The 17,993-nt window shown below is 36.5% G+C and overlaps 1 protein-coding gene across 8 annotated transcripts in view; it reads right to left on the reverse strand.

The window, feature by feature from the left end:
* ASB5 (ankyrin repeat and SOCS box containing 5) overlaps positions 1 to 17,993 on the reverse strand; it is a 37,755-nt gene that overhangs the window by 18,707 nt on the left and 1,055 nt on the right. For 2 of the 8 annotated variants that reach the window (XM_080344487.1, XM_080344484.1), the window contains exons 2-3: positions 16,390 to 16,505; positions 6,568 to 6,860 (exon numbers count right to left, since the gene is read on the reverse strand). In XM_080344487.1, coding sequence (XP_080200613.1) covers positions 6,568 to 6,763 — 196 coding nt within the window. In that variant the 5' untranslated portion in view covers positions 6,764 to 6,860; positions 16,390 to 16,505. Of the gene's footprint in view, positions 1 to 6,567; positions 6,861 to 16,389; positions 16,506 to 16,971; positions 17,103 to 17,993 lie in introns of those variants that run through there. The other 6 variants (XM_080344485.1, XM_080344486.1, XM_080344492.1 and 3 more) reach the window with 6 other exon arrangements.

The following is a 17,993-nucleotide window of genomic DNA, read 5'->3' on the forward strand; positions in this document are numbered from 1 at the left end:
ATGCAGCATGCCATCATGGATTTATGACCAAGCAGCCAGCATTGCTGCAATCATGCCTAGAGCTCAGTACTTAGGCATGCAATGCATTCCCCCAAAGCCATCACTATCTCACCCTGGCAGAAGTTCACTCGCCACTTGCCTGCATTGCAAATGCTTGAGAACATCCCCTACAAGAGGGGAGGGCAAATAGCAGAACCCTGGCCATAACAAGTCCATGGCTGAGAGAAAGAACATCACCTTCAGGGAGCTATGCTATTTTGGTCTGCCCCTGGTGCCTTACACCCCACTGCTGCAAAAAAGACCAATGCTGATGGTGAGTTTGAGCTTGCCCCAGCCCAGTACTGGAGTGTCCTAAGAGCTCTCCTTAACAACAGTTGTTTTTAAAGCCTTACAGGCAGATTGCCCCAGGATTATCTTTCAGTCTGATTGCTGTGCACCTTGAAAACCCCAGGTTTTAAGCAACGTCGGAGTTCATAATGTTCCATTCTGTACTCGTTTGTAGTTCAAAACCTTGTTATTCATTTCACCCACAAAAATAATCAGTGGATGATGGCATTTCCATGTGAGATAAAGAGTGTGCACATCAAGCAAGCCAACAGGACCTAGCCTGGTGACAAATTAAGGTCCATTTTCAGGAAAGACACATTTCCAGAGGCATACATAAATAATACTGACCACAAAATACAGCTTGTGGCGACGCTATTCTCAAAGAGGTCCTGATATAGAAATACGGATAGGAGTTTGCAGCAGATATATTCACTAGAAGTTTCTGTAGCCTTGGATATTTTCTTTAAGGTGAGGGCAGAGTCAATGCTTGCCAGCAGATGTGCTTGGTTTTTGTTGCTGCAAATAGGTCAGGGCCTTGGCCATGCCGGTCTGGTTACATCCTATAACTGCCACCAAAATCCCTTGAAGGTAGATTGTATTCTTCAGAGGAGAATGGTTCTGGTACTGTGCTGATATGTGGTGTCATTTGCTTAGTTCTTGAGATTTATTTTGAAGTATGACTCTTCTATGAGAGCTGTTTGTCGTACCAGGCAAAGATCTTAACATACAAGAGAAGCTGATGAGTTCCATCAAAAAAAACTCCCTTCTGAACTTTCAAAAAAGATCATTCACACTATCTTAAACACTTCGACACCATTAGCTTATGTTCTGCATATGAAAAATAAATGCTAAATGTGGTGTCTTACACCAAGTGTTATGGTCAATAGGTATGCCATACAATGTTCCTGTCATGACTAAATGCATCTCTATTGTATCCAGGAAGCTAGTAGAGGTCTTATATGGCTTTTATTAATAGAACTGTGATCTCTCTGGAATGCAAGTTGAGAAAATGCCTCATGCCTATCTTCTCTACCTAACAACTGCTGCTGAGTGACATTATCAATTGCAACTTGTTCAAATAAAATAATAGGAAAACTGTGCTCTAATTATTCACTACAGTTCAAAATGTAATCAAGTGTTTCAAACAGCAAATCTCTAACAGTGAAACATAACAATATTTCCTATTTATGAGTTGTGTTTAATGGACCAGTTTCTTGGGTCCACCCAAGCAGCACTCAGCGTTTAAGAAAAAGAAGGAAACAGAAGGCTTTGTACTATTTACAAGCCTCATAATCCTGAAAGGAGATAGGGACTCCAGACTTGAACTACCACAATCCCATGGACAGCTTAATTTAGGAATAACAAGTGTACTGAGTGTTCCTGCCATGCCTGGCCAAGGCAGATAGAACAAAGATGGCTGGCTTAGAGCTTGTTGTATTCATTCAAGAATAGTCTTTTTTTGAAAACTTAGAAGAAATCAGGACATATTCACCACTCCAGTTCTGTAAAAACAGTATAATATATTTTGAGAAGCTGTACTCAAATACAAATACAAATTCTTTAGAATCATTAATTCTTCAGAGCTCTGGAAATACAGTGAGAGAAAAATCTTACTGTGCAGATCACTGTCACTGCAGTTTGCCTGCTACAGAGCTAATTATATCTAGTTAATTTCCAAATAAGTTCATTGACTAGGTCAGTTTTGTAGGGCACAGTATTTTGAAATTGAATAAACACGTATGTGCTATGACTTTTTCCATAGAGAAAGAATAAAATTATGACTTTTGTGAATTTTCTAGTGTAATGGATAAATACATGTTCACTTCAACACAATAAAAAAAGGAAAGTTAGGCACCGTAATCTATTTACAACATAGCTACAGTCCCTGATTGCAAAGCACTTAGCTCTAAACAACTAATCAGTCCCTTTCAATTCAATGGGGCAAGCATGTGTACATGAGTGTTTACAAAATTAGTGCCAAAGTTAAAAATAATCCAGTAAATGGGACTTTTATAATAGAACTGATCCCTTTTTCATTTAACTCTTTTATGGTAGTAATACCATTGATTTCACTGAAAAAAATACTTAAATTCTGACAGTTTATTAAGACACAGGTCTTTAAATCACTTTAAACAAAAGTAAAAAACTGCAGAGTTCCATCTTGCATTTGTTGCTATTCAATGCTGTAGTATTATGGATGATAGACTATTGTATTTATTTGTATAAAATTAGTAGATGACACTAAACTGCAGGTGCTGTAACTGCTCAGAGGGAAATAATTCAAAACAGATTTGAGTAAAATGGAGAAATTGTCCGATGTCAAGTGTATGAAGCTACCTGAAGGCCAGTACAAAGTATTATACTTAGGAAAAAGCAAATGCATAATACAGTGACTCTGTTTTAATGGGGGGTTTAAATGCTATAGACTGTATCCTTAATACTTAACTGTTGGGGGGAAAAAAAAAAAGCATAATTCCAGGAGATATTACATAGCATATCATATATATGGCACATGACATAACTCTTCCACTTTTATACAACAAATAGTTTCACTGGTTGCACTAATAAAGTCTCAGCTAGAGCACTCTGTTTAACACGGGGAATTAGACATCAGTAAAGATGTCTGTGAACAGTATATGAACTGGCATAAGTCCAAAGGAGAGCAACTACAGTAATTCAGGTCCAGAAAACAAGACTTAGGAGGACAGACTAAGTTAAATCCTTTTCTCTTTGTTCTAGAAAAGACAAAAATAGTAGAAGTAGGAAGACACGTGATAATAGCATTTAAATTGATTACTTTTCATAGATGGGGAAAACTATTAAATACCTTACTCATATTTTATGTATCTAGTTTGCAGAAACAAAGATTTAGGTACATCTTGAGGAGAGTGGGAAGCATTCTAGTGATGAGAACAGTAAAAACTGTAATTGGTTGCATAAGGACACTGCAGAAATCACTATTACTAAGCATTTTAAAAACAGGTTAGGCAAACATTTGCCAGGCAAACCATCTATTTTTGATCCTGGAGTGTCCAAATTAACCCCAAAGGTGCCTTTCAGTTTTACTCAGACTTCATCTCCATAAACAAATTAATGTGACTTATGATTAGTAGAACACCTATAAGCACTTTTCTGGTCTTAGCTGATGCTGAGTACTGATCTAGTTCTTATATTTTAATGCCACATACACGGTATAGTAATTTCTAATTAGTTATTAAGAAACTATCCCTATCCAGCTGTTCACATACATACAAGATCCAAAGGACTATCCAAACTGGAGAGAAAATATTTCTGAAACATTAAGAAACAAAATATGACCTGTTTCACTATTAATACATAGCAATAAGACCACAGGAGGCAGATGAGCCAGGCTGAGCTGTCTCCTCATATTCAACAAGGAATAAGCCACAAACCAAAGGAAGTCGGACATAAAACGTGTGATCCCTGTGCCTCTAACCCAGTACTGACCTGTGCACCCTACTATTGCTCAGTACCTAAAATGTCCTCAATTATGCAGGTTTTGTAAAAGAAAGGCTTATTTTAAGTCAATAGCTCAATTCAGTAAAAGTGGAATAATGCCAGTGCCTAGCAGCACATTATTCCCAAAGGCTCTTTTCCTTCTTCCAAATTATAGCACTCTATCCTAGCCAAGCCACTGGAATAGCAAAACATAATTTTGTACTACTACAAGCAAACTGAACATACCAGCACTAACAGAATTTTAAGAGTACATAATCAGGTTAAAACTAGAAAATGAAAACTAGCATTTCCTCTAATTTGAATTACTTCTTGAAATGCTATAAACCTCAGTTAGGCAATAATAGGCTGATTTTCTGTTTTGGGGTTGGTTTTTTTTCTGCTGAGATTTCTCCACTGCTTAAGAAAAAACACAGATAGGATCACTAATTAAGAGGATACTCAGTATTTAATGTTTCAAAATGTAGCTTCACATTGCTTATTGTACGTCTTCTAGATAATGCTTTGAACATGATATTTTGCTACATGGTATTGTATACACTCTACTGAGGTACCTCTGTGCTGTATTTCACAAACATAAACCAAATCTCATAGAATGGTGTCAGTTCAGACAGTAAATTGCCCCCTCCTACAAACATAGAACAAAGATATAGAAAAGATAAAACAGTAATTTTGAGGAGTGTTATTTGCCTCCCAAAGAGCAAAGATTGGTCCTGTTAATCACAAGAAAATGGCTGGATTTGCAGATTATGTAACACTAGCTGAACATGTGCTTAGGACTGTTATAGATCCAGACCCAAACATTGTGAGTTGGACAGAGAAAAATTAAGACACACTGGTGCTGATTTGCAGAAAGTACAGTTTAAGCACAAACCAGCTGCATTAGCTATTTTCTTTTAATAAACCAAGCAGAAAACCAGAAACTCTACCATATGTTTGAGCCTTTAAATCAATATCAACCTCTGCTACCTGAGAAAAACAGTAACCTGCAAGAGTGATACATTTTCATGTTTTGCATGGCCCAGCTACTAGAATGCTGAACATACATTTATTTAGATATAATAGTTAAGACATTTGACAAATGACCAAACTAAAGTCTGCTGGATTCAGCAACAGGTAACATTTTAGGGACTTTCTTGCTTTTCAACCTGATGCATGTTATTCCTTTCCCTCTAGCTTTTCCTCAGTCTTCTTCCTTCCTTACTCAGATTCTGCGTCGTTCTTCCCAGAATGAGCCACCTTAGAGGCAGCCAGCAGTTTCTGACAAAAAATTCTTGGTTTCAAGAGAGAGCTAACACATTCTCTATGAGTACTTTTGCCAGTGAGACAGTCAGTCCTTGCCGACCTACTGTAATGAGTACATACATACACACACCCCCACATATATATGTATCTGTACAGATACTCACACATGAACACACAAGCATAGTGGTTCAAATGATGCCATTAACATATTCAGATGTAAAAACACCAGGTTTCAGAACTTTCTAAATTGTGCAGAGAACACGATATAAATCCACCTCAAGTAAATCTTCAGCAAAGCAAGCTAATTCCTGCTTTGGGATGTAAGCCTCTCTGGTTGGCAAATTTAAACATAGCCACAAAATGTCTAGCTTTTGTCCCAACATTGAAGAAAGAAAAGATCTTCAGGTTTGAAACCATTTCTGGCTCGCTTCTATAGTTTCTCTTTTTTTATTTAACTTGTGTAATTACTTCTTGTTCATGGTACCTAGGGATGAGTAGTGAAGGTGATAAGAGGCAAGACAAGTCTTCCTGTTCCATTGCCTACCACAAACGTGATTTCCTCACAGAATACAAGGAACAACAATAAAGACAGGTGAGGCAGCAGAGATCCCAAGCTGAGCACAAGCACGGCTCAGCCGTGCACTAGGATACCACACTTGAGAAAAGAGATTTCTGAGTTCTGTGACCCAAAATGACTGAATGAAAATGGTCCTGGCTCACCCCAGATGAGTGGGGGGTGAACAGTAGTGCCCGGCTCTACCAAAGTTCTGTTTGAGCAAACAGAAAAAGGAATTTTCGCAAGAGCTTTCAACCTAGTGAAAGTTGATGGGTTTCCACATAGATGCTCAAAAGTTCACCCTGACAAATCATAAGCTTCTTGCTATGTGCCAGGACACTAACTTTGAAGTACAGAAGGTCTATATCTTCTCAAATAACTTATTTTAAGAAAATTTTAACTTAAACAAGAAATAATTCTCAGAAATATTTGGACTAGTTTAACTTAAGTGTTGCAAAATAATCACATGCCAAGCATGGAAAAATTCAACCCTGCATCAGTAAGCTGGGGAACCTTAGAAGCAATACAGAAAATAGTGTTAGATTGGGAAGTATTCGGCAATCTGAAATACAGCCTTCTTAAGTAAGGCCTCTCTCCTAACAGGATATTGGCTCTAATACTTCAGTTTTATTCTGAACTTAATATTAACAAAAAACCAAACCAACAACAAATAAAAATAAACAACAACAAAAAACAACCAAAACAAAACAAAAAAGAGAACCAATTAAAAAACCAACCAACCAAAAAAACCCAAACAAACAAACATAAACAAAACAAAACAAAACCCCAAAGCTTAAATAATCTAACAACATTCCTTCAGATATTTTTTTTGTTAAAGAAACACACATATCATTTCACAAACTGAAAACAATTGAGGCTAGCAGATAAGTAATTACCTGGATAAAACCCAGTAACAACAAAAATCCCAAAGAGTAGTGATAAGATAATAAGTACAAATATACCTTGTCCTTGAGGAACTCCGTAAAATTCAGCAGCTATCCTTGCTGCTTCCTTACGGTTTCCTTTCACAATGTAGAAATGACTAAGTATAGCGAGGCTGATCTTCACAAAAAGCTTAAAACAAAAAAGTGAAAGTATAGTAAAGTAGACATTGGATAGCTGCTGGGCAAAAGGGCGACTTTCTTCTATGACAGTCATTGCTGCAGCAAAATCTCTCTCAGTGTTTGGGTCGGGCTCTCAAATGTGTTGATAAGATCATATGGCTCTAGCCACGCAGTCTTGGGAACAACTGGTCCTGAGGAACGAAAATATCAGCTGGTCATGATGCTTGCTGCTCAAAATATGACGATTATTTATACTGTACATAGTATTGAGTTCACTACCACTCCTGCTAGCCTGCTGATATTCAAGTGAGATGGAATATAACAGACACAGGTTCCAAGACCCTGGATTGTATTTGTTGCACTTAAAAGGTCTGTTTCATTCCAAATTCTGCTTTTCTAATTCATTTATTTACCCTATTAATACACATTTAAAAATACAGTGCCAAAAGTATTAAGAACTACAATTTCATGTACTAAACCAGGTAACTCAGGTAACCATTTTTTGCTAAAATAAGTTCTCTTGCTTCTTAAGTACAATTTCTCTTTTGTGCTACTTCATTTTATGCCAGACTAGTATTTTTTTCTTACATAACTAAAACCATGCCAGTAAATGCCTTAAATACATACTAATAAAGAAACAGAGATTTAATATATACCTGCTTTTACAGTTTCTTATTATTTTGTTCAGGCTGAATTAGAATATTCAGTATACAATAAACAGTAATCAGAGCAGATTTTAAGAATCAAACTGCTAAATATTTTTATAAATAAGATCTTGGATCACCTACATTTAAACTGATTAAAATGTAATTAAAATAAAATAAATGCAATGTTAAATATAAGACATGAAAAATTTCTAATGCTTATGATACACATTTCTTTGTGCTGCATCATATTCTTTTAAACCTATAACGTGACAGGCTTTATTTCTTGGTCAGTTTTAGAGAGGGGAATCTAAATACCTCAGATTTTTTAAGAATTAATTTGCTTATATGCCATAAAGTTATTACTCACAGTCATCAGCAGTTACGCACAAGTTGTTCCATTAGTGTGATTAATTGCTGAGTACCTAACGGTGTCACAACATGATACAAACTGAGGAGCTGCAGGACAGAACTAGATTCCTCAGTAACCTATAACCCTAAAATAAAGAGTCACGGCAGCATAGGAAAGGGTCCTGTTCTAAAAGTTTATATTTCCTTTTAAATAAAATAAATAGCATCTTGAACTATAGTTTAAAATACTCTACCCATAGTAATCTTTAACTGAAACACCCTTTCTGTTCTACCCTGAATTCTCTTGTTTGACAGCTAGGAAAAAAAAAAAAAAAAGGAAAAAAAAAACACAAACAAACAAACAAACAAAAACCACCCAAAAGTTCTAGAATGTTGGCAACTGTCCATCAGGAACAGATCCCCATACTTCAATGAACAGCACAGCAGGCATAAAGGATATGATACAAAATCATATTTCTTAAAGGAACGTGGCAAAATAAAGAGCCTCCTATCATTTGGCTCCAGGAGTGTAAGAAACTATAATGTTTTCTGGGAACTACATTCAAATAAATCTATACAAATGAAGAAAAGGCAGTCATAAAAGGATATGTACTTGAAAATAAATATCAAGATTTTTAACAGACAGGAACTGAATTGTGCTTATCTTGAGAGAAACAGACATTCATTTTTTTTCTTTGAAAAAAAGTAAATCCACATAAAAGTCAAAACAGTAAACAGAAAAGGCAACTAAAAAGCAGTTTATACTGCAAACTATATTACTCTGTGAAAAAAATATATGCATTTTCTCCTAAATTTCATTTATAGACATTTTCTCATCCAGCCAGAATAGGAACTGCTCTCCTCATACCATAGTTAGAAGCAGGAGTGAGTACTTAAAATGCCAAATGAAAATCCCTTTTTATATTTGGCACATTGTTATCTGACACTGAATTGAGGTGTCATGTTTTCCATAAGGATAAATAGGCATTATGTTCTGAGAGCCACTGCCAATTTACGTTTCAATCATTAATAGAACTGATATTTTCCTTAGTAACACATCCAGTATTGGAATTTCTTCTTCCATATTTCTACTAGTATTATTAAGCTTAACTCCATCAGTTCGCAGAATTCTCCAGCCACCTTAAGTACCTGTTTGGCAAATTTACCACACAGAATAAGGAAGAATCATAATTATCTCATGCTAAAACTTTTTCTTCTTTACAGTATTTTACCTGACCCCTTTTTTTCCTAGCTCTACATTGCATCATCTAGTAACTGTGCTTTCTCATCTGAACTTCTCCCCTGTTTCGTTAATTAACAAAATAGCCTCTCTTTGTATAGGCAAAAATCCAAGTAGCAATTACTATAAATAACAGCTGGAGTTCACAGCAGCGCTCAGAGTTAATGTTTCCCTTACAATACTGTTTTCTGCTTCTTCTACCTGCAGTAGATAAATAAATAAATAAAATAAATTCCTCAATTTTTAGTTGTCTTCTTCAGGTTCAGTTCTTCCATAAAGAGTCAAAAAAATAAAAAAAACCTTTTCAAGAATAAGGCTTTGGGTGCATGTAATGTTTTGTAAGCGATCTTTCAAAAATCCTCACTGATGTGTAAAATTTTTGCTTTTAGAAATAAAAAGAAAACTGAGCAAGAGGGTTATTCTTGTGTCAAAACTTGTCTTCTATCCTCTCAAAAATGTCCCTCCTCAGCCATAAAACTACGTAAACATACGTAAAACTCCATAAAAATGAAAGAAATATTGAGTTTTGAGAATTTCCGTTCACACATTGCCATAAGAAGCTGGCAGAATTACGCTCCTAATAATATTCCTTCTTTTTTTAAAGCTCTATAGCTTGTATGTGCCAGCTTAACTGGAAACTCTCCCAGCTGCTCAGAACAACCAAGTTTATCCAAACCTATCGCTATTAAAGCTCTACAGAAATTGCCGTTACAGCTTGTTGGCAAATCCATGCTACCAGGCACACAGTCATGAAAACAGAACAATTGTTCCGATGTTAATGCTCACACGGCATTTTAGAAGACTCAACAATGTGAATACTGAGACTCGAAGATAAAATAGCTGAGAATAAGCTGAGGCAGGATGGGAAACCCAGGAATGGAAAGCTACAGATGCTGTAACTGAAAGCAGAAAGCAGAAGCTTAAGTAAATAATGTCAATGTGATGCCATGAAAGAGTGTAAAAAAGGTCCAATCAAGAGGAGTATTCTGCAGATTATTTAATTGCTGATAACTAAACACTCAGATATCCTGGTGAAAATAATATCGAAACCAATTAGCTAGCTAATAATTTTTTCTTTTAATACAAAGTTTGCATAGCAAACCTAAATAAAATGAAATACTGAGTGTTCATTCACTCAATGGCTACAGAAAGGATAGCATGTAAAATTATTATAACATTTAAGGTTTTATCACAGCACACAGGAAACCAGTACAAACCTACACTGCAGATAAATAATATTAGGCTTTTTGGTTTGCTTTTGTTTGTTTGTTCATTTGTTTTTTTAAGAACCCAGTAATACTGCAACAGACAAGGATTCCCCTAGCTTGACACACTGAGATATTCCCAGCAAATAAAACAAGAATGATGTAATAATTTCTCTGGCATGTTTTCCTCATTTATGCCAATTAACTATTTGAATTTTAAACTCATTTAAAACTTTTCAAACACTGGAGTTTATGGTCTTAAATTCCTTTTTAAGGTAGCTTGGTCAGTTATAACTTCTAAAGAACATAACCATTATAGTCAAGATAGCAATATTGACATTTATAATGACTATAAAAGTGGATTATTTCAAACACCAGTGCTCAAAGCAGCTGCCTTTTAATGCCTTACTGTGGAGTGGCCAAGGGCAGAAAGAAAGTATTCAGCAGTGGCACCTGTTTACACTAATCCAAACTGTGAAATCTAGTGCAATTCACCCACAACTTAAGTGAGTATTTTGGACATGCACCTAAACGTCTGAAACTAAAAATGTCTTTTTAAAGACAAGATATGCAATACAGTATAAGGAATTATTTGTATGACACCTCACCTGCATGTCTTTCTCCACATATAAGAGAACTGGCTAAAAATGCACAAGAAGTTAGGATAGTAATCCTGGGTTTCAAACTTCTGGCTAATAACGAATAGAATATAATTTAATGACATAGGCTGCCAGGCAGAAGAACAGGAACTCCTCGGTGCTTTGAAGATTACCTTGTTTTATGCATTATAGACAACCCACCAGCAGAAACTTCTAAAACAATTACTTCAAACCAGAAAGAATTTAAAATAAAAACAGTAAGAAGCCACTAGTTCTAGTAGCAAGTTTCTGATGTAAGCATGTAATGCTTGTTGAAGGACTCAAAAATGCTGAGAAGCCTGAACTACTAAAAAGACAATGTCTTAATTCAGCATGAAAAATGAGCCGCTTAGTGACCTGCTGACTTGTATTTTAGTAGGTACATGAGACACTAACCCTCAATACTTAAGATTTTATTTGACTCATCTGAAGTTAATGAATGCTATGTCATTTTCTCTTTGACATGTATTAATTTATTTTTTCTACTATTTCCTGTTCAAAACATTTGAACTGAAGAAATCTAGACACAGAGCAACTATTTTAAAATTTATTTGCTCATATACATTGTTATGCAAAATGTTACCTTATGTTAACGTCGAAGGTTAGTAAAAAAAAGACAGACATGCCATAAAACAATCTTCAAAAAATATTAAATATTCTTTTCAATAATATCCTTCATAAGTTAAGAATATTATGCATTTATGCTTAGGCATAGTAAAAGAAACAAATCATATTTACCTCATAGCTACAAGAAATTAAGAAATTGGAGTGACTAGAAGACATTCAAAAGCTGCTGAATCCTTTTCCAAACAGAAACTCAAGCCCATTAGCACAACCCAGACACCACTCTTTCTTTGCAAAATATGAAGAGAACACACGGCAAAAGTACAGACCTTGTGCTACTGTTTTAGGGGAATGAAAAGAAAAAAAGTGAGAGAACACAAACTTTGGTCCAGAAATGACCAGGCTCGGTTCAGATCTAAATTGCTTTTTCACTGCACCCTGCTGCTGTCCTTAAAAATTCTACAGGCTTATGCAACCACATGTCAAAGCCACATTCTCAGCACAAAAACCCAAAAGTTGTGTTGCCAATTGAAGCAAACACAACACTGTTAAATAAGCAAATGAAAGGCCTACATCTCCTTTTTGCAGCTTTTCTTCCTGAAGTACCTTAATGCCATGTCTATCCAGAATCTACACAAACAAAGCAGCATGGAGTTGTAACTGATATCCAAAGTCATGTTTCATTCAGTTTTCTGCAGTTCTCATAATTTGTCCTAGTCTCCTGATCACCCAGCTAAAGACTTCAACTCAAAATCTCTTTCAAAATGCAATGCAATGACATCTTAAGTGTCATAGAATCACAGGATCATTTAGGTTGGAAAAGACTGTTAAGATCATCAAGTCCAACCATTAACCTGACACTGCCAAGTCCACCACTAAACCATGTCCCTAAGAACCTCAGCTACACATCTTTTAAACACCTCCAGGGATGGTGACCCAACCACTTCCCTGGGCAGCCTGTTCCAATGCCTGACAACCCCTTTAGTGAAGCACTTTTTCCTAATATCCAATCTAAACCTTCCCTGGTGCAACTTGAGGCCATTTCCTCTCATCCTATTGCTTGTTACTTGGGAGAAGAGACCAACACCCACCTCGCTGCAACCTCCTTTCAGGTAGCTGTAGACAGCAATAAGGTCTCCCCTCAGCCTCCTTTTCTCCAGGCTACACAGCCTCAGATCCCTCAGATTCCACTCATACGACTTGTGCTCCAGACCCGTCACCAGCTTTGTTGCCCTTCTTTGGACATGCTCCAGTAACAAGGAAAATCAGAATAACTGTTGTAAAATATGTCACCCTTCTCCTCTTAGTAATTATGCTTTGACTTTTGACACTACTGAGCAGCTCTGGATTTTGACACAATTACTCTTCTAACACTATGAAACACTCCAGTTCATTTAGAAAGCTTTAACATACAAGTATTTATCTTATACAAATTTTGTTACATATGTAGTTTCTCTCTGTATTTTGGTGTAGCACATTATTTCCATCAGTTTTCAAACTGGTCCAGAAAGTCCAAGTTAATGCTTTTGGCTGGATACAATAGTACTTTTTTTTTCCCCTCCACTGTATTAAGATCAGTGCTCTGATATAGTTTAGGTTCTATACAAATCAAATTCTTCTGGTACATGAGTGATGCAACCCTTCATTTGTAACATCATGGAGAGTTTGCTAATTCTACTGCTAACTTTTAATTAATTTAAGTTGGTTTTATTAAGGTGTTTTGTATTTCCTGTTTGTTGAAAATACCACTCCTATCTTAGAACACAGTTCTAATATACGGACTTGTATATCTGGATTTCCAGAGAATGGAATTACTGGTGAAGGACTTAAATATCAATCAGTCTCTCCAGACATATTGGGCATTCTCTCTATAAGATGTACTTAAAAGTATAAAAAGTAACTCAGATATTTAAACGATTATGAAATGCCAGTTTTCTAACTTTCTCAGTTCTTTGAAAAAACACCCAGAAATATTAAAGCTGTATCACTTTGTTATACAGCCACTGGATAGCTGCTTCTCACAATGGTGATAGATTCCATTTCAACTACAAGTTTAACGTCAAACAATCCCTGCTATCAGCAATGTTATCATATGAGCATGCTTGATCTGCTTAACCAGTCCATCTAATAATCACTGACAGTAAAGTTCTGAATAGAAGGGAAGCAGGTATAACTGACCTGCTTACAAGTAAATTCAACCTAAGTCATGTCAAGAAACATAATAAGTTTGTCCTATAGTATTTATTGCAGTCCCTTTGGATACCTAACACAACCCAGTCATTAAGAGTATTATAGAAGAAGATTCCAAAATACGTCATGTGCGTACTTGGAGACATTACTAAAACCAGAAACGTGTCAGACAGCAGGCACACACTGCCTGCTGACAGACAAACTCTAGCAAGTCTTCCCCCCAGGAGTTCAAAAAGTTACCATCCCCAGCTGCCCATGCCATTCCTCAGCTAAAGGTTCCTGACCCTCCTCCTCCTTCCCGGAAATCAGCAGAAAGGAATGTGCATGGGTATTCAGCCACTTTAGTTCAAAATCTGGTAATTTAAACTGTTAATGAGTTTGATCTGCTGTACTTCACATTGAAAAAAACCACTCCCTCTACCACCCATTCTACTACAGAGATAGTAACCTCCTGTTAAAAAGTTGTAGCAAATTATGAGGGAAGGGTAATGTCAAAATGCACATACAAGCTGCCTCTTAATACAGATATTTAGCTGTAATTTTTGATGCCTCAATATACTGATATGGCTGTATCACTGAAACTTTGAAGAGCCTCCTTATTTTGCATCTCTTTCCCTTTGTATAGTTAATTTATTGGGTCCGAACGTTTTCATCACTGACCACATCTAGAACTTCACAGGTTCCTTCTTAAGCAACTAACTCACCCTCTTCCTTAGGTATGTGGTACTACAGCTACTACGATTTTGATATTTCAACTTGCTTGACAGAAGTAACTTTGCAATTTCTCATTTCTCTAGTAGGTGGTGAAAACACAGTATTAATCTAAATTAATGTAACCAAACCTGGTATTTTTGCAGTTTTTACACTTAATCTTTTCTTTAATGCACTGCAAAAATGTCATATTTTCTTATTAAATAACTGTCTATAAATAAATAAATAAATCCCAGAAGAGCCATGATGTGCAGCTTTGGTTTTCATCACATACACGGATAGTACATGAGAAATGAACTTGACAGAAAGTTTGTTTCAACTAACAGTTTTCGAAAGACCAGATTTGCACCTGTAACTAATACTTCTCTGCCATTCTGAAACATGGACAGACCTCTTCAGCTGTTTGAATTAATACATGAACTTATGACACTATTTTGGATCCATGGTAATTTTTTATTTATGTGTAAGGCCTTTAATTTATGTCATCAAGATGGGATGATTGTCAGTTAGTCTAAAGTGAAATGTTTCCTTGAAATAATATCTCTGAGTTGTGAATGTTTTCTGTCACCAATTTTATTCCACATTATAGTCTGTCTTTTATTTTTTTTTAAAGAAAAAACAGTTTGGTTAAATGGTTATTAGAAACTGTTCCTAAAAAGAGTGGAATCACCTGTTTCCTTTAACTTTATACCTCCTTTCTTCAAAGTTTTGCCAGATTTTCTTCTAGACTAAGTAAAAATGGTTTTATTTGTCTCCTTTATGGGTAAAGTATATTTTGGTGCCTATAAATGGTATTAGTAAAAGGAAATTACAAAGTCAGTCTCATCACTTGGTAGGTATCAGAGTTAAATAATTCTGCAAGCAGATGTCACTGTATGTGGACTCTCATGGCTGGTAGTCATATCAGAAAGGTTTTTGCATCCACTAAAATTGGCATCAGTTAAGTGATATCATCATGACAGAGTTAACAAAACATTCTTTTCCTCAAGCCGAGGCATGACACTGTCTGCTTGGTGCTTTTTACAAGAGACATAAAAATACTTTGTGAGGAAGAACTTGCAACTGACTTGGGGAATGAGGTGGATCCCTAGCACACAGGCTTCTTGCCACAGCATGCAAAGCACAATCAAGTGTGAAAGCTGCAGCTATACCAGTGATGTATGAGAGGACTTTACCTAACATGGCTTCATATGCCATGGAATGGGCAATAGAAAATCTGCCAGGAGCCAAAAATGAACTGTGTTGGCTCCAAAACATACTTAGAGTTGGTTTTGGGGCCAAGAATACTTGGTTCCATCTCCGATGCAGCCTTCTTATGCTGCTAAATGAGACGCTGTCGTAAAAGACCAAGTTCATTCCAAAATCAGAAATTTAAAACTCCCTGAGTTTTTCTTACTGGAGGACTAGCAATAAGAATACAGAGGCAAGTGAAAATTCCTGTTTGCTTATCTTCTTATTCTCCATACTTTGTAGATACAAAGCAAATAAATGGAGGTGAGAAGAAGATTAGAAGCAAAACTCCTTCAGTGCAGTCCAGAAAGTCTACTTCTCTTAGCCACAGCCTTTCCACAAGTTGTAAAAATAGCTCACCCAAAAGAAGTGCTAACTGAAAGGGCTCTCTTCCAATAGAGACAAATATTCTCCAAGTTGCATATGGTCACATTTATCTTCATCTGAATACCCAGAGCTGCCTAAAAGGCTGTGTGTTGCTACTGTCTCTTAAAGAGTTACCATTTCAATAATTAACAAAAGACAAATTCAATAAAGGATTTAGACATTTATGGTAAAATTTAGGAAGTATAGACAAGGTTTTAGATTTTAAAAAAAAAAAAAAAAAAAAGTTATCTATACAGTCCTCATCTAACTAGCTAGGAACCAAAGATGCCACAGGCACTTAAACTTTCACCTGTAAATTTTGTTAGAAGCTTAAGCTCCAAGAAGAATGCAGGTGCTACCAGCTCAGCTGAAGTTAACACCTCCCCTTCACCTCGAATTCACAAGCCATACACCCCAAACTGTCAACCACCTCGAGGCTCCTATGTATGTGTATCATGTTAGAACCAATCTTAGAACCAATCTACCTTCAGTGGGAAAACAAACAACTCATGGCAATCTCTGTGGATGGTCAATGTCAACACTTGCCATTTTGTTCATAGATGATTAAAGGAATCACTTACCAGCTTGAACTTCACAGTAGAAATACATCAACCAAAGAAAGAAATGCTGCTCTCTCTCAGAAGACTACTCTAATCATCAGCTGCTGACTGCCATCAATCCTCTTGAAGTGCCGACACTATAAAAAAGAACATATGATTAATCGATCAAAGAGTGCATAAGAACACACTTCCAAAGTCAGATAATTCTGGGGAAATACAGAAGAAGGGAGAATTCTGCGTTTCAGACCTGCTCCCAATCCCATCTCTGTCTTTTGTTCAAATAGCTTGTAATGAAAAATTATGAATTTTCTTGAAATAAGAAGCAGCCTGAGCACTGCCATGGCTTAGGCACTCTGCTGGTCTGGACCTGACTATGCTGCTCAGGTATCCTGAATAGCTTTCACCACCGCATCTTGGAAATGGCCTCCCAAACATTTCTGCCTCCCCAAGATTCTATAAATTTGTTTTCATAATTATAATATTTGCTCCATTCAAACTAACACAACTTACTTAGCTGACAGTGACTTCTGACATGAATATTATACCACTATTCTTTAAAAAAGAAAATATCTTATGTTTTCCACAGAACAATTTGGAACTTACCAGCAAACAGCTATTGTGAATAACCTTCTTCCCTTCTTCCTTCACAATGGGCTCCTTCACATCAATATTTTTGTCCTCTTTTAATTTTGCAAGATTTCAGTAATTAAAAAGACACAAAAGGTTCCTTTGTTCTGAAACATTAATGGATCAGCCCTTGAATAAAATATATCATCTATCTTCCCCTGCATAGTGTGCTTTTAAGTGATATTTATTTAAGGGCTCTACTAAAATAAATCCCAAACTACATGAGCAACAGCCATATTTATTCACTTGTCTTAAAAAGACATGATAACACGAGGAAGTTAAATATAACTGAGCTACTGCTGACACCTGCTGTCCATCCCGAGAAATCTATGTTAATCACACCTAGAGTGCTTAATACAGTGAAATATATTTAAAAAACAAACAAACAAACACACACCCCTACCACCCACCACATTGTAGAAACTCTCTCTCCCCCTAGTTCCCAGACTCATAATGTTGCTGGTCCAGGGAGCAGGAATGAGTTCCAAGCAGGGGCCAAAGAACAGGAGTTAGAAACCACCACACCACATAAGCTAAGCTTTGCTAGCATCAATTTGAAGTGAAATTTCGACCAACTCAGAGGAGTAAGATGAAAGACTGACCCATCTTGCAAACTGTGTGGGATCACTGAGCCATCTGGTAAAGAAAAAGGATTCCAATGACACAGAATAGTTTGGATTGGAAGGGACCTTCAAAGGTCATCTAGTCCAACCCCCCTGCAATGAGGAGGGACATCTTCAACCAGATCAGGTTGCTCAAAGCTCATCCAGCCTGGCCTTGAATGTCTCCAGGGATGGGGCACCTATCACTTCTCTGGGCAACCTCTGCCAGTGTTTCACCACCATCATTGTAAAAAAAATCTTCCTCATGTCTAGTCTGAATCTCTTCTTCTTTAGTTTAAAACCATTACCCATTGTCCTACTGCAACAGGCCCTGCTAGAAAGTCTGTCCCCATCTTTCTTATAAGGCTCCTTTTTATGTACTGAAAGGCTGCAATA

The sequence above is a fragment of the Nesoenas mayeri genome, assembly GCF_963082525.1.
Source record: "Nesoenas mayeri genome assembly, chromosome: 4".
NCBI classification, from domain to species: domain Eukaryota; kingdom Metazoa; phylum Chordata; class Aves; order Columbiformes; family Columbidae; genus Nesoenas; species Nesoenas mayeri.